The 22699-nt window shown below is 40.5% G+C and overlaps 1 protein-coding gene across 2 annotated transcripts in view; it reads right to left on the bottom strand.

Annotated features, from left to right (window-relative positions):
* Positions 1 to 22306, bottom strand: part of EGF (epidermal growth factor) — a 103783-nt gene extending 81477 nt beyond the window's left edge. For both annotated transcript variants that reach the window (XM_030564590.1, XM_030564591.1), the window contains exons 1-3: positions 21719 to 22306; positions 4882 to 5013; positions 197 to 396 (exon numbers count right to left, since the gene is read on the bottom strand). In XM_030564590.1, coding sequence (XP_030420450.1) covers positions 197 to 396; positions 4882 to 5013; positions 21719 to 21845 — 459 coding nt within the window. In that variant the 5' untranslated portion in view covers positions 21846 to 22306. The remainder of the gene's footprint in view (positions 1 to 196; positions 397 to 4881; positions 5014 to 21718) is intronic.
* Positions 22307 to 22699: the final 393 nt, after the last annotated feature.

Genomic DNA, 22699 nt, shown 5'->3' with positions numbered 1-22699 from the left:
AGAGATCATGTGTATTGTGAATGCCAGTGGGGTAGCCCACTGAACACAGACCTCTCTGTTGCTGCCAAGGCTAGTGTGCCAGGGATGCACACTTCAATGCTACAACTGCATCACTGTATCTGAAAAGTAGCCCCTCACATCAGATTTGCCATTATACATGGTTTCTTGGAGAATCCCATGGCAATTACCACCTTACCTCTTGTTTTGTGCCATTCAGGTACACTCGTTGCAGAAGCCCTTTTTCCGAGTCCACCCAATACATTTTCTCCTCTTTGTAATGAAAATCTATGAGCACTGATATGCCAGCATTGGCAACTAGCCGTTCGTGACTGATCCCCTCTCTGTCAATTCTGAAGATGGCATTTCCATGGCTAAAAATTAGGAATGGTGCAGGATCTGGGGGAGGGGAAAGAAATGTGGTCATACATAGGTATTTTTCTTTCATGACATTAAATTCTTTTCAGCACTTTGCCAGTCACAGAGCTGGGGGGAACTTATAATACTCATACCTCACGATGTTCTGCATTCTAAGGGTCATCACCCATTTTAGTCCTAGGGTTATCTATGTTTCACGTTAATTTGATGCCCCCTTGCTTTTTATCATTGAAAATCAACTGAATAAAAAATTACAGACTCATGAAATAGAGAACACAGAAAGAGTTATTTATGCTGAAAGACAGAATCCCACAGCATTTTAAGTTTTCTGGATGAATACTATTTTTGGTGACCCTCATTTTGGGTCTCAGTGAAACTGTGTGGGGCCATCTTTGAGCCTTAGCAGGTGAGAGGTATGATGTTACTAAATGGAAAATCAAAATAAAGCAATTACTGAGTAAAGCCAAGATTTTCAAGAATTGAAATGCCTACATGTCTACTATAGCATACCTCTCAGGGACCAGAAATCTGAAGACTTCATACAAATGCTTCAATGCTCTAATCTGGATATTTGATAAATATGGAGCTCTTTAATAACACAAACAGCAACTCTCTAGATAAACCAGACAGGGCAGCATAGAACAAGCTTTAGGAAGACAGGAATTCCTATGTTCCTGCTGGCTGTGGACTCTCCCTGAGCTGTTGTTCAGAGATTTCTAGTTTCCCCTTGAGGCTCCGCCACCAGTTGCCTTGGGCTGGGAGTGGGATCTGGCTGCCTCCTATCAGCAGCTGGGGGATGCTCTACTAGGTTCCTGGCCCATTGGTATGCTGGTGATGGAGGCTCCCCATCTCCTGAGCCTAGAGAGAGATGGCTACTACACTGACTAGCCCTGAGTGGCTGCATCTGTATGGTTAGTATCCTCCCAGATTTCTCTCTCTCTTTGGTTGGAGCAGTCCCAGCCCCAACCACAGAGAGACAACCAGACAGTCTTTTCAGATCTCCACACTGTGGGATGAAGGTCCTGGTGCGGAGTAGCAGAGACTGGCCAGGTCTGAGCATAGGTAGCTCATGGGCACCAGGAAAGAGCTGCACATACAGACTTATGCAGTCACTAGTTGTTGTTATTAATTCCCAGACACAATCCACACTAGGATGGAATTAGGGTTGAGAGCACATCACTAACTTATTGCTGTAAGTATCCTGCACTAAGGGAATTAAGAACTAAGGTTAAAGGTAAGGAATGGAAATGCACAGTTAGGGCACCCAAGCAACCTTAACTCTGCCCTGTAGTGACATCATGCAATAGCCATATGACTTTGATTTGTACATTGGTGTGTCTGTGGCCCCAGATTACATTAAACCAATGTATGGGTCTTGTTAGATTTATTTTACTCTCATGATTCCCCCTACAGGGCAGAGTTAAGGTTGTTTGGGTGCCCTAACTGTGTATTTCCATACCTCAACATATTCGTGCATTTCTTTTTCAGAGATGAGGGCTTTTAGCAGAGAGGCTGTCTACTCTGATAGAAAAGTATCATCATGCATTCCCAGCAGCACAGTCCTAGAGGCACTACCCAGAGTCAGAAAGGATGAGAGAGGTATGACAACTTCCTGACCGTGCCCAGACAGGGCCAGTTCGGCATGTGCAGCATTGCAAGCAATACACATTTCTTTTCACTCAGCAGTACAAGCAACTGCTTATTGACTGGTATGTTGGTGAGAAAAGGGGCTTCACTATGCCAGTCATAATTCAGCCTTTCAATTTTTTTAAATGTGTTGCATATCAGGCTGCTGCCTAATAATTAATTTGCCACCAAAACCACATTTGGAGGGGAAAGCACTAAATATTTTAAAGGTAGTTTGTGTGTATGTTTAAAAGGTGTCCGAAACTGGTCAGAGCACATGAAGAGGGGAAAGATGCATGCGAAATCTATTAATAAAGTTATCCTGAAATGTGTACCATGGGTATCAGCCCCATATATATTACAGCTATAATAGCCATCCATTCACCTCTTGAGTTTAGTTTCCAATACTGCAGGGGAAATTTTAAATCCCTCAAACCCACACCCTGCCACCAGTTTTCACTGCCATACTTTTAACATTCACAAGGATGAATAAGTACATCAGTTTCAATAATAAGTTTCATAAACTTTTTTAAAAAATTCTTATTAATACTAGGCATAAGCTTTGATTCTAAACTCAGTTGTCATCATTCCTATGAACTTGAACTGGATGACCTCAAGATGCATAACACTTGCAAGGTGAAGGTAGACAAATAAAACTCTGTGCCTGATCCACCACTCATCAAGATCATGGGACTCCTTACCCCTCAAGATTCTGAGTTTGAGTCTGCTTTCAAATATCAGGTTAGGCAGCAGTTTTTGACCAGAACCCAAGATTTGGTTTATTGTTGTACATGAGGAAGTTGACCAGCACACTGATTTGTATCATAAAAGCAGCAAAGAATCCTGTGGCACCTTATAGACTAACAGACGTTTTGGAGCATGAGCTTTCCTGGGTGAACACCCACTTCGTCGGATGCATCTGACAAAGTGGATATTCACCCACGAAAGCTCATGCTCCAAAACGTCTGTTAGTCTATAAGGTGCCACAGGATTCTTTGCTGCTTTTACAGATCCAGACTAACACGGCTACCCCTCTGATACTTGATTTGTATCATAGGCTCTTTTGTACTTGGAGTTTTCAAGGTATTACCCAATTATAACAGCTGCATCTAGGATGTTAGTGACTCTCTTTTTCTGCTGTTTGCACTGAGCAAATCCATGTGAGACTATTTCAACTATGTAGACTTGGTTTACGTAAATGGTAAATGAATGTTGAACAGCAGCAAGGTTGATTTGTCTCAGGAACCTGACAGCTGTACTGGCTGCATTTTTGCCAATTGCTCCACTGACCAAGAGTTTACATATATTTTGTCCTCTCCAGTCAGTGAATTTCTCACAACAGTAGTTTGATTGGGGGCTTTAACTGAAGGGGACTTGAACACATTGAGGAATTTTGTTTTGTTTGGGTCCCTTGTTGTTGTTATTATTATTTAATATTTACTCTGCGCTATCATCCAGAGACACCAATCAAGTTTGGAGCGTCATTGTATCAGGTGCTGTACAGACAGACAGAGACAGTCTGTGCCCCAAAGTGTTTACAGTCTATAAAACATGAAGGAATTTTGTTTGATGAGTTTCCTACTGAATAATTTATATCCAGAGATGGAAATATGAGCTGTCCCATGCTGACAACTCCTGAAGTGAAAAGCCACCTCTCCTTGTCCACACATCATATCTGATACAGATATAAAATATACAGGACTAGGGCTTGATACTCGTATTATTCTTACAAAGCAGCACAGGAAATTACTCAAACAACAGCCCTAGAAGCCCTCTTGGAATAGTATTTTAAACATTGAAACTATCCCTTATAAAAATAATGATGTTCTCTGGTATCACTTTCAATTTAATGTGGGACTGTTCTCCGAAAAGCATCTGTGCACAAATGGCATTGTGAGGCTACATTATTTTCCTCTCCTTGGTGTAAACTATGTACATTTGATCTAGACAAGTAAATATAACATAAAAATGCTTCTTTTAAACTGTCTGTACTGCTTGTAGCCTTGTGACCTCAGCCAGGGAGCCAAAAGTCAAGCTTGTTTCTTTCTGGCTCACACTTCATCAACAGTGTGAGGAAGATGCTAAAGCTAGAAAAGAGCTAACAATTCTGTTGTTGATTTGTGAGCCAGACCCAATCCAGTTCAATCGTCCTTAGCTATACTGGCACTGGGAAGTTACCAGAAGTAAAATGTATTCAAACTTGATTTGGTCATAAGTGCTCAGATACTACAGTATTGGACATGAGAGAAGTTATTTTTAATCATGTTTACTAAGGCAGTGCCTAGGGCTCAACCAAGGCTGGGACCCCATTGAACTAGGACTGTACAAACAAAGGAGCAGACAGTTCCTGCCCCAAAGAGCTTACATTCTAAATAGACAAGATAGATAGAGTATAAGGGAAAGGGGTAGAACATACAGAAGAGCGAACAATGTGATGGCAGCAAATGTCATGTTAGTGCCATGATTTGGGGGCGGAAGGAATAATATTAGGAGGGTTAGTTCGGAGAGGGATGGGTGAATGGATGGATGCTATGACTCTGCATAGAGACATGGAGCAGGTCTGTTAAGTAAGAAGAACTTATTTTTACATGCTCATTTTTCTAACCACAACCACACTTTATGTTTTGCATGTGGACTGTCACGCTAACACCAGAGCATGGGCCCATTCCAGTAAGCTCACTTTCCACTTTAATTTTATGTTAGCTGTGGCAGTTATTTAATCAGCACATGACATTTTCCCACTCGTTGTCCAGTAGCTGAGTTAGGTCAAGTCAGTGCTGGGAGCAGACTAGCCTGGAATGTTTTTGCATTGTGAACTGATGCTAAATGGATAGATAAAATTATAAAGCTCCTTTCAGCCATTTAAAAATGTTATCTTACCATCAGCATAACAGGACCACTTGTCATTATCCAGAGTGTAGCCAGGCAAACAGGAGCACAGATAGGACCCTGGAACATTGATGCAAGTTTGGCCACAGGTACCTAAACCACCTTCAAGGCATTCATCAATATCTGAAATACAAGTACATACAGGAGAATTCAGCAAGCAAAACAGAACAAAATACCTTAAGAAAGCATGTATATGAGTCAGCTAGTCAATACTATAACATGTTAACTACAGATTTTTAATCTCCCATTATTAAAAGAGTGGGATGACGATATGGTATCATTAGCAATGAGTCTGTGGCTTTGCGCAGAGAGGGCATATGTGTATTTGGGGTTATTGTGTGTGCCGGTTGTGTTGTTGTGAGTGGGTTGTGTTGTGCTGAAGTTGTTGAAATGCAACTAGCCGTAGAGAAAAGGTGGGTGATTGGTTCTGTTACCTCTGATATCACAATGGTCTAGAGGCATAGATACATGCCTCTCTCTAGCTGTACGCTGCTTAGGTGTAATTCATAAAGTCAAAGTGGCTGAGAATTTCAAAATTGGACAGTAACAGGCCATGAAACCTGGTGATATTTTGAACAAAAAGAATTCTAAACCATACATGCAGCTATTTTCATTGTTGCATGCTGACTCAGTTGACATTTTAGGCTTCAGAGAGACCACAATTCCATTAATCACATTATATAGCTTCTTTGTTGCTACAAGGTGTTTGTTCAGTGATTTCTTTGTAGGGGACAAGCCAGGGAAACCCCCCTTCTATCTATTATAACTAACAACTCTCCATTCTAAACTAATGTTCAGTAGCTTCGCAGACGAAAGAAATGTATTTGTCCTCTGCTCTTGTTTCTGGAGTTGACATTATAATTTGCTAAATGAATTTTACCAGCTGCCCGACTTGTGTGGTTCTCCCACCACAACCTTCCCTTCTGCAGTAGGCTTTGTAAAACATGCCTGAATGCCAAGGCATTCCCATTTCAAACATTTGGGATTCAGCTGAGTCTTGCATAGAAAATCAGACCCTTTGAGTTCTGAGAACAAGAAGCCCAAACCAAACACCAGTCCAGTGCAACTAGTGAATCAGTTAGAAACGCTGACTTCTAACTGACTGATTAGTCTTGAACAGTCTAGATTACTCTAGTCTAGTCCTAGACTTTAACAACCTGTGAACCCCTTTCAGTAAAATGTCAAGTCTCGCAAACCCTCTCTTAAAAATGAATATTTCCAGGGATTTTCTCCTTTACCAGAGTATAAATTATAAAAGCAGTGATCTTGGGAATATAAAATTTGCTTTTCTGACATGCTTATTACACACTATTTATTATTATTTATTATTACAGTATTTTATTACATTACAAAAATGGCAACACTCATCCAAGATCTCACTTTCATAGCTTGTATCACTTTGAATAAGCCTGTTATAAGACAAGGCTCCTATGTTTCATCAAGGAGTATCAGATGTGAAACAGCATGAAGCTATTTAAGAAGCCGCCTCAAAGAGTTCCTCCTACACAAGCATTCAGGTCTTGAGCAGTCCAGGCAAACAGCGCACGTTACAACAAAGCTTAAACTTGTTCTTCATAATAATTTTAAAAACAATTCTAGCTGCCTATTTAATTTTAAAAACAGCAAAAAAAAATCCACCTCCCTTTCTATTTCTTATAAGGCATCTTGAAGTTTAAATCTCCTCAGTTGATAGATATGCTTGCTTGGATCTGCGTAGCTCTTGGAAGTCCAGGAGCTCCAGGCTGCTGGCCCCGTGCTGCCTGGGATCCCTAGGGACAGCTCTGTCCACCATTAGAGATTTTTTTCCCAAGAACCCCCTGTAACATTTCGTGAACCCCAGTTTGGGAACCACTGGTCTAGAGCCTTCAGGAATCAACAAAATGCTTGATGTATTTATGCTATATTATCGAGGCTTGAGGCAACAGTTACAAGAGTGAAGGAATTTTGGAAAACAAGGTCATTCCTGAAGAACAAGTTTTATTTGGGGTATATATGGTGAAAGGAATTAACACTTAGGGACCACTCGTGTGAAGAGCACATCCACAGAAATACAGAGAGCCCTCAGTTCCGACTGAAATCAAATGCAGCTGATGGCAACACTTAGTAGGTGTTCAGCGCTTAGTACCATCAGGGTCTTATGTATTTGTTAGCGTACATCAGAGGAAGCTAACTGGTACAGACTTAAGGTGCTCTTAATAAATGACTTTTACCCTGCATAAAATCCATTTTTCTGTACATTATGAAGGGAGAAAAAAGTATATCAAAGGCTTCTTTCTGCGGATTTATCAACACGGTAAACACATGAAAGTACACAAGCAAACAGAAAATGCAGCGAGAGCATTTGAAAAAGGGTTGCGATTGATTGCAAGTACAAAAAGGACATTGACTCCTGAAGACATCTTTTCCTAAAATGTCAGGAATACAGTTCAGAGAATTATAGTCACTGTATAGGTTGCTGAGGATTTTTTCCTTCTATATTCTTGCCTAGACTTTGCAACAACTAAACAAGAGAAAACCTGGAGAATCCATCTCAAATTTTAATTTTAGCCCAGTGCAATTTGAAAGAGGGCTTTGAGAATTCACTGAAGGCTGTGTGACTACTCCTCTAGTTCAAACATGATCAAGAAAACTCCTAGTCATGCATCTCAGTATACCTGTAGAGAGACTTGATTGAAAATGCTTTCGATAATCAGGGACACAGCTATTGCACTTCCTCTCCAGATAACTCAAGAAACTGACCTTGATCCTTGCATCATAACAAAGGTTCAAGTTTTTCACAAAACTCAGCTGTTCTTGAAAAATTTCTCCAATTAATCAGGTGGAGCAAACCCAGCATTAAATGATCAATATTAAGTGTTACATTTCCTTTTTCTATCTTTTTTTAATTGCAAATAAATTACCTTACTGTTACGTGCCTGGATGCTCTGCAAGGACGAGGCCCACACACACAAGTGAATTAATTGGCTTTAATGAAGGTTAAGTGACACACCCGCAACGGGAACTCCACGCGTTGCTGCCACTGGCTTGGGGAGTCCAACGTCCGAACAGCTCGGTCAGGTGCGAAGTTCAATGCGCAAGCTCTAGCCCTCAGCAATTATAGCATCATGCTAATAGCATGCAAACTAGCCTTTACACATGCAATAAGGGACTTTCCATCAGCAATGGCCGCCTTCCCTGGCCTCGGGCCAGGGACTTTCTGCAGACGGTCTGCAGTTCCCCAAAACACCGAGGCTTCCCACACAGGGCAGTTTTATCCGATTAAAAGCAGCAGCTTCCAGCAACTTCCATCCGCTAATAAACTCTCCTTGAGAAAGCGCAAGCCCTAGCTCAAACCGTAACAATATCTTCCGGGGTCCCCTACACTTGCTTACATGGAAGTGAACCAATACAGGCGATCTCATTTCCACTTTTATCGGCTTCTACATTCCTCTTCCTCAGTAATTCCATTTCAGTCACTAGAGCGTGTAACCTCTGCCCCGATGTCTTCAAGCAGAAAGGCATCAACAGCAGATGCCATAGAGGCAGCAACTTTCAGTGCTTCAGATATGTATGAATCAGAACAGTCAGTACAAGGTAACTATGTTAGGAAGTGCTGCAATCCTTTTCTTATCGGCTGGGCTGTGAAGGAAAAGCTGCTCCTCAGTGGGTAAAATAAATCAGGTTTACATTTTGAAATGTGGCTTCCCTTGGGACATGCACTACTGTGTGTGCACAAATCATTTTTGTGCATAGGTTTCTCACACTATCACTTGTGTGCAAAAACAACAGACTTTACAAATACAAATCCTCTGTGTGTGCAAACTAAGCATCGACTTCATGAAACTGGATTTTGCATTTGTAAGTTCTAGAATTTATGCGAATAAGAGATAAAACACCAAAAAGGGTGATTACAAGTGATTGTGTGCAGAAGAGAAGGCTGAACTGAGACTTTTGAAAACATAGCCCAGATCTAAACTCATTTCCCCTTGCTCCCTTCAAACCTTCTATCATGCCATCCTGCCCCCATGCTTTGAACTGCATCCCACTTCTCTTGTGACAAGCAACTTCCCTTTCTCCTTAAAACAAATTCCTAGCATGAAGCAGGAGTATCTGCTCCAATATCTGCACCTATTGTTTATTAAACTGCTGTTCGGTATATTATATTTCCCTGAGTTAGACAGCATGAGCCTCACAGCAGTATGTACATGACAAATAATAATACTGAACACAAAGCCAACCCCAAAAGTTCTGTAGTTGCCCAGTATAGAGAAAAACAAGAAATGCCTACTACCCATGTATAAGCCTTTTACTCAAATATACAGCGAATCACACACCAGTATGTTGTTATGTGCTGATTGTTCAGAGCTGACATGCGGATTGCCAACATGCTTAGCTGGCTACACACAGGAACTCTGTAACATAAAACAAAAGAGAACCATAAAATCGTACTTCTTGCTTCTCTCTACTAATACAAAGTCTAGTGACAGAATCAGTGGCATCATTTTTTTTTAATTTTGAATACATTAAATCTGCCCATCAGTCACTGGACAAATTTACATATATTTTATGCATAATATTATGCTGGATGACATTAGCCCTAAAGATAATCCAGCCATTACCATAAGCACTTAGGCATAAGTCTGAAAAACAAATGAGCAACATACTCTGCCCTATAGGTGAATGGACTCTCACTTTGTCAGACCAATGGGAGAACTGAATTCCAGAACCAGGGACACTGGCATTCAGATCTAGGAACTATGAGCCAAAGTGCCCCATTTTATTTCATTCTCAATATGTTGCACACTGAAGGAAAATAAACAGCAAATTTTGATCCAGCTTCTGAGCAGTGTTTGAAATGTGCTTAGCACAGCTCTAGGAGGCATGGGACACAGGTGGTTTTTTACACCACTTTTATGATCCCCCTGGATTCTGAGGCCTGTTAACTCCCTAGCGTAGTTATGGTAGCTTAAAGACTGCTCTAATTTACATCCAGATGCCCAAATATGCTGTTCTGGCAACTGGAGATAGTTGGAGCAAAGATTCACCCTGGTCATGCCACTCATCCCTCAGACAAGACCCCTCCACTAGGGACTGAGTGGAAGGGGCACAGAACTGCTACTTTGGCTCTATGCCATCTTTATACAATGGAAGTACTGTTGTTTTGTTCCTTAAGTTCCCAACTGCAAAATGGAAATAACAACTTTCCTAGACCCCGGGTTTGTTGTGAAGATAAGTTCATTACTGTTTGCGAGGTGCTCGTACAATACAGTAGTGGGGACTTCATAAGTCTCTGGCTAGACAGCTATTTCCTCAGAAAGCTTAGTAATAATTATTATATATCAAGCCCCTCTCCTCAATTTCTTCTAAAAGTTTTCTTTTGAAACATCAGGTTGTATGATTGATTTTGATAGTAGTCTTTTGAGACAGATTCCGACCACGCTGTCCTTTTGTATATCATTTATTTCAATATGCATCCTTTGCAAAGAAAGCCTTCCTTTCCTTCTTCCTAAACCTCTACATGAAGGTTATTAGCCTACCACATTGAACTCTGCAAAATGCTACATTGAACATCCCCTAAACTTCAGTGTTAGGCCAGGTCAAGCAGGTCATTGTCCCTTCATTGCGTACATGCATTGAAATAAGTTAGACAAAAGAGCAACCTCAACAAAAGTTTCCTTCCAACATGTTGCTAAGCAGATTCTTAGAATAGTTACAGCTATTAGGAAGCTGCATCTAGGATGCTTGGGACTAAACCCTGTAGCCCTTTGCAAGTCAAAACACTCATCATTGTCAGTAAGAGTTTCAAATGAATAAAGACTACAGGATTTGGGCCTTTAATTTGAGTGCCAGCAGTACTGCCATTTGGGAGGATCAAATTATAGAATCATAGAAAGGTAGGGCTGGAAGGGATCTCGAGCGGTGCTGAGTCAGGACCAAATAGACCATCCTTGACAATGTTTGTCCTGTTCTTAAAAACCTCCAATGATGGAGACTCCATAACCTCCCTTAGAAACCTGTTCCAGAGCTTAACTACCCTTGTGGTTAAAGTTTTTCCTAATATCTGACTTAAACTTCCCTTGCTGCAGATTAAGTCCATTACTACTTGTCCTACCTTCAGTGGACATGGGGAACAATTACTTCCTTTTTACATATTTGAAGACTGTTAACAGGTCCACCTCAGTCTATTCTCAGGACTAAACAGGCCTTTTAAATCTTTCCTCATAGACCAGATTTCCTAAATCTATTATCATTTCTGAGAGTAGTAGCCGTGTTAGTTCGTATCAGCAAAAAGAACAAGAAGTACTTGTGCCACCTTAGAAACTAACAAATTTATCTGAGCATAAGCTTTCGTGGGCTAAAACCCACTTCATCAGATGCATGCAGTGGAAAATACAGTAGGAAGATATATATACAGAGAGGACACGAAAAATGGGTGTTGCCATACTAACTATAACGAGAGTAATCAATTAAGGTGGGTTATTATCAGCAGGAGAAAAGAAAACTTTTGTAGTGATAATCAGAATGGCTCATTTCCAACAGTTGACAAGAAGGTGTGAGTAGCAGCGGGGGGCGGGGGGAGAATTAGCATGGGGAAATATGTTTTACTTTGTGTAATGACTCATCCACTTCCAGTCTTTATTCAAGCCTAATTTAATGGAGTCCAGTTTGCAAATTAATTCAAATTCTGCAGTTTCTCATTGGAGTCTCTTTTTGAAGATTATTTGTTGGAGTATTGTGTCTTTAAGGTCTGTAATTGAGTGACCATGGAGGTTGAAGTGTTCTCCAACTTTATTTTTTGAATGTTACAATTCTTGATGTCTGATTTGTGTCCATTTATTCTTTTGAATAGAGACTGTCTGGTTTGGCCAATGTACATGGCAGAGGGGCATTGTTGGCACATGATGGCATGTATCACATTGGTAGACATGCAGGTGAATGAGCCTCTGATGGTGTGGCTGATGTGATTAGGTCCTATGATGGTGTCCCTTGAATATATAAGTGGACAGAGTTTGCAATGGGCTTTGTTGCAAGGACAGGTTCCTGGGTTAGTGTTTTTGTTCTGTGGTGTGTGGTTGCTGGTGAGTATTTGCTTCAGGTTAGGGGCTGTCTGTAAGCAAGGACTGGCCTGTCTCCCAAGATCTGTGAAAGTGAGGGATCATTCCTTTAGGATAAGTTGTAGATCCTTGATGATGTGCTGGAGAGGTTTTAGTTGGGGGCTGAAGATGATGGCTAGTGGCGTTTTGTTATTTTCTTTGTTGGGTCTGTCTTGTAGTAGGTGATTTCTGGGTACTCTTCTGGCTCTGTCAATCTGTTTCTTCACTTCAGCAGGTGGGTACTGTAGTTGTAAGAATGCTTGATAGAGATCTTGTAGGTGTTTGTCTCTGTCTGAAGGATTGGAGCAAATGCAGTTGTATCTTAGAGCTTGGCTGTAGACCAGGGGTAGGCAACCTATGGCATGCGTGCCAAAGGTGACACACAAGCTGATTTTTAGTGGCACTCATACTGCCCGGGTCATGGCCACCGGTCCGGGGGGGCTCTGCAATTTTAAATGAAGCTTCTTAAACATTTAAAAACCTTAGTTACTTTACAGACAACAATTGTTTAGTTATATATTATAGACTTATAGAAAAAGACCTTCTAAAAATGTTAAAATGTATGACTGGCACGCAAAACCTTACATTAGAGTGAACAAATGAAGACTCAGCACAGCACTTCTGAAAGTTTGCCGACTCCTACTGTAGACAATAGATCGTATGGTGTGTCCTAGATGAAAGCTGGAGGCATGTAGGTAAGTATAGCGGTCAGTAGATTTCCGGTATAAGAGTGGTGTTTATGTGACCATCACTTATTAGCACAGTAGTGTCAAGGAAATGGACTACTTGTGTGGACTGGTCAGGGCCGAGGTTGATGGTGGGATGAAAATTGTTGAAATCATGGTGGAATTCCTCATAGGCTTCTTTTCCAGGGTCTAGATTATGATGATATCATCAGTGTAGTGCAAGTGGAGTAGGGGCATTAGGGGACTAGAGCTGAGGAAGCATTGTTCTAAGTCAGCCATAAAAAGATTGGCATACTGTGGGGCCATGTGGGTACTCATAGCAGTGCCACTGACTTGGAGGTATACATTGTCCCCAAATGTGAAATAGTTGTGGGTGTGGACAAAGTCACAAAATTCAGCCACCAGGTTTGCCATGACAGTATCAGGGATGCTGCTCCTGATGGCTTGTAGTCCATCTTTGTGTGGAATGTTGGTGTAGAGGGCTTCTACATCCATAGTAGCCAGGATGGTGTTTTCTGTTGCGCTGCTTTGGACTCTTTTCAATTTATCCACATCTTTCCTAAAGTGTACACCCCAAATCAGACACAGTATTCCAGCTGAACCCTCATCAATACTGAGAAAAGTGGGACGATTACATCCCTTGTCTTACATATAACACATCCCAGAATGATATTTTCTTTTTTCACAACTGCATCACGTTGCATCATATTCAATTTGAGCTCCACCATAATCACCAGATCCCTTTCAGCAGTGCTACCACAGAGCCCATTATTCCCAGTCTTGTAGTTGTGCATTTGATTTTTCCTTCCTAAGTGAAGTACTTTTCATTTGTTGTGATTTAATTACCCATCTCTATTTAAAACAGAAGCAACGAAGGATACATTAGCTCGGATGGGTTTATTGTGCCACTCTGTGCCACACAGGGATCAAGAATATGGCAACTGTCCTGCATTACCAAGCTCTACCCAGCTGGGCCCCACAGAGTAGCAAGAGGGGTGGATAAAGACTGCATGCAATGCATTTTCAATAGTCCAATATTGACAATCCAAGCAGCAGCTCCTATTTGTTCTGCTGCAACCTTTCCTTTCCTCGGTGAAGTAAATCACCCTACAAGTAGCCAGCAGCTAGTCACAGCTTTTCTGAGGCTGTGCCACCAATTGCCATGAAAAACATTTGCCTGTTTGTTGGCAAAGAGGGAGTAATCCATGTATACCACAGGAGAATGAGGGTTGGGGTGGGGGCTCACACTGCAATCTCACATTGCCTGCAGCCCTGAGATTGGCTAAGGAGTTGATGCAGAGAGAATAAAAGGAGAGAAAGCCTTTCAAAGAGGAATATTTACAGGCTAAACTACAGTGAATTTTAATATTTTTCATCAAATATACAGAGCAAAGACAAGCCTTTAGTCATTAAACATAATGTTGTTTGACATTAAATAAAATGCCACACTACCACAATGTAAAAACAAGCTCTGAATGAGTCTGAGAATACACAGCAAAAAGCTGATTTTAAATTCTTGGTGAGTAATCAAATATCTATTCCAAAACCCTCTGAATCATCCAGTAATTTGTCTTATCAGAGTAACCACTTAACTGGACACTTTCAGTCTAGAGGGTCAAGAGCCAAATTACATCATATACCAGACATAGCAAATTAAGTACCAGTGAAAAGCACCTCTGAGCAACAGGTAAGACAACCACCAAAAAAATTGGTAACTAATATCCGCTCCCAGAAACCAGTGTTTCTGTCAGACATGACCAGCTGACATATATACAATATAATTGATGACTCATCCCAGCATTATAAATGGAACTTATCCTCTTGTTCTTATCAACTTTTGGTGATGTATTGTCTCATAGGAGCACTAGAAAGGGGTGGGGAGTGTATGTGAGTGTCATTCTCATTAATATTAATGAGAGCAACTTGTAACTCCCATTTGCAGGGACTGGATCATCTGAGGGACTGCTAGTGGGCTACAGGACCATTTAACTCTAGCAAAGAAAGGATAATAAGAACCAATGGCTGGAAGGTGAAACCAGACAAATTAAAATTAGAAATTAGGCCTAATTTTTTAACAGAGAGCGTGATTAGCCACTGGAAAAAACTATCATGGGAAGAGGTGGATTCTTCATCTGCTGATGCCTTCATATCCAGATTGAATGCCTTTCTGGAAGATGTATTTTAGCCAAACACAAGTTGTTAGGCTCAAAACAGGGGTAACTGGGTGGAATGTAATGGCCTGTGTTATATAGGAGGCCAGACTAGATGATCTACTGGTACCTCCTGGCCTTAAACTCGATGAATCTAAGAAATAGTTCATCCAGGTAAGGGCACACTGGCTGGTCAAGGTGAGAGAACTTACACTTCCCTCTGTTGTATATGTTTTGCAGACAGACAGGGAATTTCAGAGTTTACAGCTGTCAATCTGGCACCTTTCATCATCACCAACGTTCATATGAAAAAGAAAATCCCACACACACACCTTGATGAGTCAACAAGCACCTTAACTGAAAGCATGCTATAGTTAAAGAATAATTGTTGAATATAAAATCAGAGGCATATTAATAACTCAGTTCTGCTATCAGAGAACGTTTATTACAATGGCAAAGATGAGGTGCCAGTATTACACAGGGGGACTACTGAATGTATTGGGTCTCCATGTATGTTCTCAGCAGTATTGCAGTACCAATAAATGATAGCCCAGTACTGAATAGAGTTGCTCCTCTCTGTGCAAAGTTTAAGAAGTAAAAAGGTTATTTCCTAAACTCCAGGAGAAACTGATGCTAAAACTGCCCACCAGGTACAACATACATATTCTCCTACACCTGCACTATTTGTGCCAAGGGGAAGTGCAGCTGACATCCTGCTGGAGCTGCTTTATGTATCCCAGCAACAACTAATGAGAACTTTTCCCTGTGAAAGAAATCGGCTTAGTGAACACAAAGGCTGTCTGCAGTGCTCTGACAGGCAGCTCTAAATAGAAGATTGAGGTGCTGCTCTGTACTCAAAGACTTCTTTATGCAGAGGATGCCTTGAGAATTGGTGAAAACGATGAATCATGTCATCATGATGCTGGCAGTGCTGAATGCCCTTACACACAAATATTCCAGTTTATTGAGAGTCCTGAGAAATGCTCTGCACAGAGAAGGTGAAGCATTAGCATGCTTGGCAGGGATGCAGAGAAGCAGTGTGTGTGTGTGAAGGCTGTGAGTCAATCTGCCTTCATTTACTTACAAATGCGACCTCACTGAAGTTTGGCTCCTGTGGAGTTCCACTGGACATTAATTCAGCCCATTATATCTAGTCACCACCACAATTTTATCAACAAGCAAAAACATAAAATTCATTTGAAGGATGAAGAAAATCCCAGGGGTGATCTCTTATGCTAAAATTGTACTGTTTAAAGGCCTAAGGAGAGCAAGACATGAAAAAAGAAATTCCACTACTATGAAGTAGCAGCAGAAACTGGCATGTCAATCTGAGGCTGTAACACAGACCTCTCGAGTCATAGGCTGGTGGAATCTAAGGAGCAGGTGTCAAAATCAATTCTGATGCATTAATTAAGCAAGATAAACAAGCGTGCTACTTGTCCATCTGTAAAAGACTATGGACCAGATTCTCGTTCTACTTGGGTTACTGTGTGCCATTCAGACCTGCAGAGAAATCTCCAGTGGAAGGGAGACTCCCCACTGGCATAAAGCTGTGCAAGTTGCCTTCCTCTCAGCATGGGGGGAGAAGACATTGGCAAAGCAGAGGCAGCCATTTGGTTAGGGGAAAGAAATAGGCAATTTGCTGATTCTCCCCAGCTCCACTGGGAACCTTACTGGTATAAGTCACAGCAGCCTTAGATTCTCTACCTCATGCTGGAGTCTGCCAACCCAGAATCAGGGAGCCATAATGAGCTCCTAATATTCACCTCCCCTACACATGAGCTCAGATGCAGTGGAGGATCAAGGCTAATATTTCTACTGGGCATTGGTAAAAAGACCCCAAGAGTCAGCTTCTTAACCTTCCTTTGACATGTGGACCTTGACCAGTTTCTCTTGACAGATACACCATATGTCCAAGGCTAATCCAAATATATGCAAAAACACAGTGAGCTGTGATAAGCTTGATAGTTCTGCTAACTTTACATCTGGACTGCATCTACTAGTGCACCCACAGCAATAAAGCACTTGTGGCCAGTCTAAGAGACATGAGCAATACCCTGGTGATTCTTGCCCCATGGAACTTATATCTTTTTCATTCACTCAGTAAAGCACCTAGCACACTTATAGGAATCCTGATTTTGCTATAATAATAATTCAAACACGTATATCACCTGTCCATTGTTCCCAGAAGGAAGGATGGACCCAGGTTTAATGCATTTATACTACATGCATATATTATATTGCTCTGCCATAGACTATTTGTGTGACCGTAGGCAAGTCACTAAGTCTCTGTGTGCCTCAGGCTCCCATCTGTAAAACTGGGATATAATAGCACTGCCCTACTTCACAGGAGTGTTGTGAGGATAAATATATTAAAGATCAGGAGGTTCTGATATACTATGATAACAGGAGCCACGTAAGTATGATACAAAGGTTATTGATCCTCAGACTTTTTCAGTGGAATAGGGCCAAGGAGGTGGTCCTTGAACCTGAAAGCAGAGTGAATTTAAGCTTTGGTTTGGATATGAAACTGAATCAGGTTTTGGGCTGAGTATCAATGGTGCAAAATCTCTCAAGCTGCTTTTAAGGGCTATCAACTGAAAATGGCAGAAATCTCACAGAGAGAAACTGTACTCATTGGAAAGAACAGGAGTACTTGTGGCACCTTAGAGACTAACAAATTTATTTCAGCATGAGCTTTCGTGAGCTACAGCTCATTTCTTCAGATGCATAGAACGGAATGTTCCATTCTATGCATCCGAAGAAGTGAGCTGTGGCTCACGAAAGCTCATGCTGAAATAAATTTGTTAGTCTCTAAGGTGCCACAAGTACTTCTGTTCTTTTTGCGGATACAGACTAACACGGCTGCTACTCTGAAACCTGTACTCATAAGACTTTTTCAATCTTGGACCCAAATCTCAAGAGCATGGCTATTTCTGGGCCAGAACTGGCAAACAGGCTATTTTCAATTTGGGGATGGATCAGGAAAATAAACTATAAGGGCAAGTTAGTATCCAGGGATTCAGATACACAGCCCTTACAGGTGTTCTGAATCAAACTTCCAATGTTGATGCATCTCTACTAGAGCTATGCAAGTAATCAATTTTTTGGATCACTGGCTGAACTGAAAATTTTTAAAAACTCATTTCAGGGCAACATGAAATGAATTTTTTTCAAATGTTTTGACCAGCCAAAAAAGTTTTTTTTTTTAATTGCTTTGGGTCAAACAAAAAACATTTCATTGAGCCCAAAATGCAGGTTTATTTTTGAGGGTTTATTTTTTTAAACAAAAAGTTATTCTGAATCAAAATGCTTCATTTCAAAAACACTGAAACTAACCGTGTCAATTTTTTTTTAAAAAGTGTTTTTTTTGTTTTTTTGACCAAAACAATTTGGCAAATTCAGCAAGAATTCACTAAATGTTTCAGTCAACCTGAATCTGCATTTTTCTTCAAAAAAAATTTTGTCTGAAAAATTTCACCCAGCTCTAATCATTACTTCCCTTATTTCTCTGTTACTGAATGCACTGTTAATTTTATTATTATTATTAGCTTGCCTTTTTCCAAGATAAATCACATTGTTATTTTTGCCCCTTTTTTTGAAAGAGCTCAGCACTTTCTGAAAATCAGACCTTTTAAAAAGTGTCTCAAGCTAGACACCTAAATTCTGAGGCACCCAAAATCTCTGGCCACTTCTGAAAATCTTGACATAAGACTGGACACAACACTAATGCCTGCTACTCCTCACCATACAAAATACTGATGGGGAAAGCTAAGATAGCTTCATTCTATCAGCCTGACTGACCTGTCCCTAGTAAAACACCATCCAAAGTTCCTTTAGACAAGAAATGTTACCCTTGAAGTCAATGTGAGTTGAGAGCACTTGGCACTTTCCAGCAGAAGGCCCCAGGAGAGATGCGATATTAGTTTCCAATATTTCCTGGTTACTTCTTGTTCATACCTCATTTTCAACAATGCTCCAAATTTTAATCCATAAAGATGATATTTATTCATATAAAGCCTGATCCAATGCCCACTGAAGTCTTTCAGTTGACTTCAATGATAAGATCCCTGTGGAAAATATCTTCTGTTAAGTATTTTCAAGATTCCTATCATGCATTATGAAGGTGAAATGTTTAACTAGCATGTCTGGCAGAAACTTAATAAACATAAGCAAACAACTGCAGTAGCACATGTACTGCAGCTCTTTCAAAACTATGAGTGATGCAGATAAATGATCATCTACTGTGCTGGGAATTAAAGCTCCTCTAGAAACCTGACGGGGGTATGCATTCTGATTGTGGTACAAAGGAGCACCACGCTTGTATGGCTGAAACTGCTTTTCCTGTACAGGTGAAAGTTTACATGTATTCACTAAGGTAGGGGTGTGTGTGTGGGTAGTTACCAACTGGTAACTAAGGCCCCAGTCCTGCAATCTGACTAGGTGCTTCCGTACCCACAAGAGTTCAGGGCCTAAAACCATTAATTTGTTGTAAATGGTGACATAACTTTATAATGTACAGAATACAGTATATAACATACTCCTCCTCCCCTACAGTTCAGAAGATTTGGTCCAGGGACCGAATTTTGGTCTACTTGTTTTTTTATTGCTTGTTCACAATAATCTATGGAGTTCTGGGCTCTGTGGTCCCTCCTTCATTTGAAGAGACAGGGCCATTCATTGATTTGGTGGATTCCAATAAACGGCCTTACAAAGCTATTTTAAAATATTTAGGGCCAGACTTACTAAGTAGCACCCTGATCTTGGAACATCCCTTGAAATCAATGGAATAATTCAAGGAGTAAAGTACTACAGTGTGAATAAGGATATCACAGGCTAGCCCTGAATCTGTAGTAATAATATTGAACAACAAATCTAGAAAAGCCTGTGTTCTTTCTCTTAAAGAGAGAGCTGTTGCAAAAAGCACTAATTATTGAGTTATTGCCTTCTCATTTTGGTGAAGGCCTTTACAGCTGACATGATGCTGATACATTAACAGGAAAACAGACACTGTCAGAAGCACTGATTAATAACCGATATATTTGTTATGACCTACAGATGACAAAGATGTTTGTCGAGCCCTATCCAGCATTGTCATTGTTCACTGTTTGCCAGTATGAGTCATGAGACCCACTCTCCACATTTGTCCCCTCAGTTGCCTTCAAGCATCCGCCCCCAGCTTCCCGGCACATGTTTGCACAGCACCTTTTCTTTGCTAATCGGATTCGTGTAATTATTGCAGAGACTCAAACATTAACAGTTCTACAGTCACACAACTGAAATCTTATGTCACAAGAAAATAAAGAGAGGGATTTAAAAGATCAAAAGCCATTCCACATAAGTGTTGTTCTTCACTGCTATGCGCTGTGCCAAATTCTGCCCTCAGTAACACCCACACAACCCCAATAGGCTATAACTGAGGGCAGATTCCAGCCCATTTCATTTCAATTTCTATATACTCTGAACAGCAACATGTTACTTGACATCATACAACATCCATGATCCCATAATCTACTCATAGGCTTAGCTACTGCACAAAATACATACTTCTACCAGGTTACCCAGAAAGACTTTATAGCTACAGATTGTATGACTATTTCCTCAGTGTGTTGCTGAGCTACTCGCCAGTTGCTGTGATGATGTTTAAAAAAGAAATCTCTCCCAGTACAGTATGAAAAATAGAATGGAGTATGTCTCATTCTCTAGAGAAAAAAAGAGGAGACAGCAAAGCATTTCTCACTTTTCTGGAGATTAATAAATATAAAGTAAATGTGCAGCTGAGTCAACTGCAAGAAAAAGAAGAAAGAATGCATCTTTATAGACTTTTAAACTTCAATGGCCAACATCTGCTCTAAATTATACCCAGGAAACATCCTTCAGTTCAATAGGGTTATTCTCGTGTAAGTGAGGACATAATAGGGCCCAAACAATGTGTTTAGGCATCATACTGAACTGCCAAAGGAGTGATGAAATGCACCTCAGTCTGTGAAAAGCCTTTAGGTAAGTTTATTATTTGTATACCTTGCAGCTGTATGCCTTGCTCCTTTTCTCTTAACAGTAAGACATTTAGCATGCAAGCTTTTGTGTTCTGTTTACAAGTTGCCATTTCTTGGCAGAACATACCAAGAGGCACCTGTTATTAAATCACTGGAATCTTGTCAAGAACTGAGTCAGAGCTTCTGATGCACTAGAAAACCAAGGAAAGGGGTTAGCTTCTAATATTTGGGTTATCTCCTTGAAAACTTCCTCCCTTTTCCTCCCTCCCTTGCCATATAGCCCAATACAGCACTGGCTCTGCCTTTCCACAATCTTAAAGTTCTGTTCTCAACTTCAGGTTGTCAGGCGAAAGGGCTCCCAGTTCATATATCTTAATTTTACTGTGAGTGAAACTAATATTACTATGACATCCATTTTCATCAGTGCCTTTTAGCATAACAGGATACCAAATAGATCCTTGACTCATGTAGCGTGAGATGTAAGCTAGATATCTTTTTAAAAAAGTTCTCTATATATGTGTACACACACACACACACACACACACACACACTAATACATATATATATAGAGAGAGAGATGTAAATGTATGTATATACACACACACACTACAGAGACACATATAAAAACAGAACGGGGTAACCAGGGACAGTTCAAATCTCTTTACTAATAATATTAATCTCTCTCTTACAGATTATGTTCAAATAGCTAAACTGGCATTGGCTAGTTTTGGTATAAAGATAAAGGAATAGCAGTCCTGTTAGTTGTGGGAAACAAAAATATATAAAAGCTGATTTATCGAGCCAATCATAGTAACGCATACACATTATGTGAAAACCAAAAGCACACGAAACTCAGGTAAAAGGATAAAAAATGCAGATTCCCTTAACATTTGAATGGTCTAAAGTAGAAGTCACTTACTTACCTGTACAAGTGGAGTTTTCATTCCCCAATCGGTATCCCCTGGGACAGTTCCAGTGCTGTAAAGCTGAGAGGCTAACAAAATCAATTTTGAAAAATACTGGCAAAAAAGCAGTAAGTACGAGAAACATAATCTTACGCTTTTTGAACTGTCAATAGAGAGCAACTTGCTTGTACTCAGTCATATCCACGACAAGATGAACATGTGTATTCCCAGAGTGTTTCTACAACAGCCAGCTTTATGCAATGGGACATCTTTTCACAATCCACCACAGATTTTTATCCCTCTCTTGCTTTTCTTGTCACTTCAGTCCCTACTACAACCTTTGAGGACATTCCAGCAAGATTTCTTCCACACACACAATGTTTTCTCTCTCTCTTTTCTTTTTTTTTTTTAAGTCAAGTATGAAATGCCTGACATCCTTGCCACAAATTCAACACAGCTTAAAAGCAAAGCTCAAGAGGATCACTGCAAATTTCCTTGCAACAAGCAAAGCTGTGGAATAAATCTTAAAAACAGAAAAGCTGTGAAACTGCCCACCACAGACCTTAAATGAGTTTGGGGGTAGCTATCTATAGGTATTATCCCTCCTAAAACATAGTTTCTCTTTATATACTAACTTGGAATGACTCCCCATTCCTTTTTAAAGCTGTGCTTGCCCCACCTCTTCTCTTTTTAGTGCCACTTGAGTGAAGCCTGTGTTTGCAAATAGTCATGTTGTCAGTTCTATACTACAGGGAAGCCAGCCAAAGTGCAGATATCTCACCATGCATAATAAATACTCAGTATTTAAAAAAAGCAGTGTCTCCGTGCCTACCAGGTACCTGCTTAACAGTGGTTGTACTTTAGCTTCTCAGCAGCAGTATCCAGACTCACCTTATGCTATGTACAGTCATGATTATGAATAACTTATACTAATAACATCATGTTTCATCACCACAAACAAACTTTATCCTAAATACATATTTGGGCATAAATAAAAAA

The sequence above is a fragment of the Gopherus evgoodei genome, chromosome 5 (genome assembly GCF_007399415.2).
Source record: "Gopherus evgoodei ecotype Sinaloan lineage chromosome 5, rGopEvg1_v1.p, whole genome shotgun sequence".
In the NCBI taxonomy this organism is placed as follows: Eukaryota; Metazoa; Chordata; order Testudines; family Testudinidae; genus Gopherus; species Gopherus evgoodei.
Note: the sequence above shows the minus strand (reverse complement) of the source record. Positions and strands in the feature narration are given on the sequence as shown.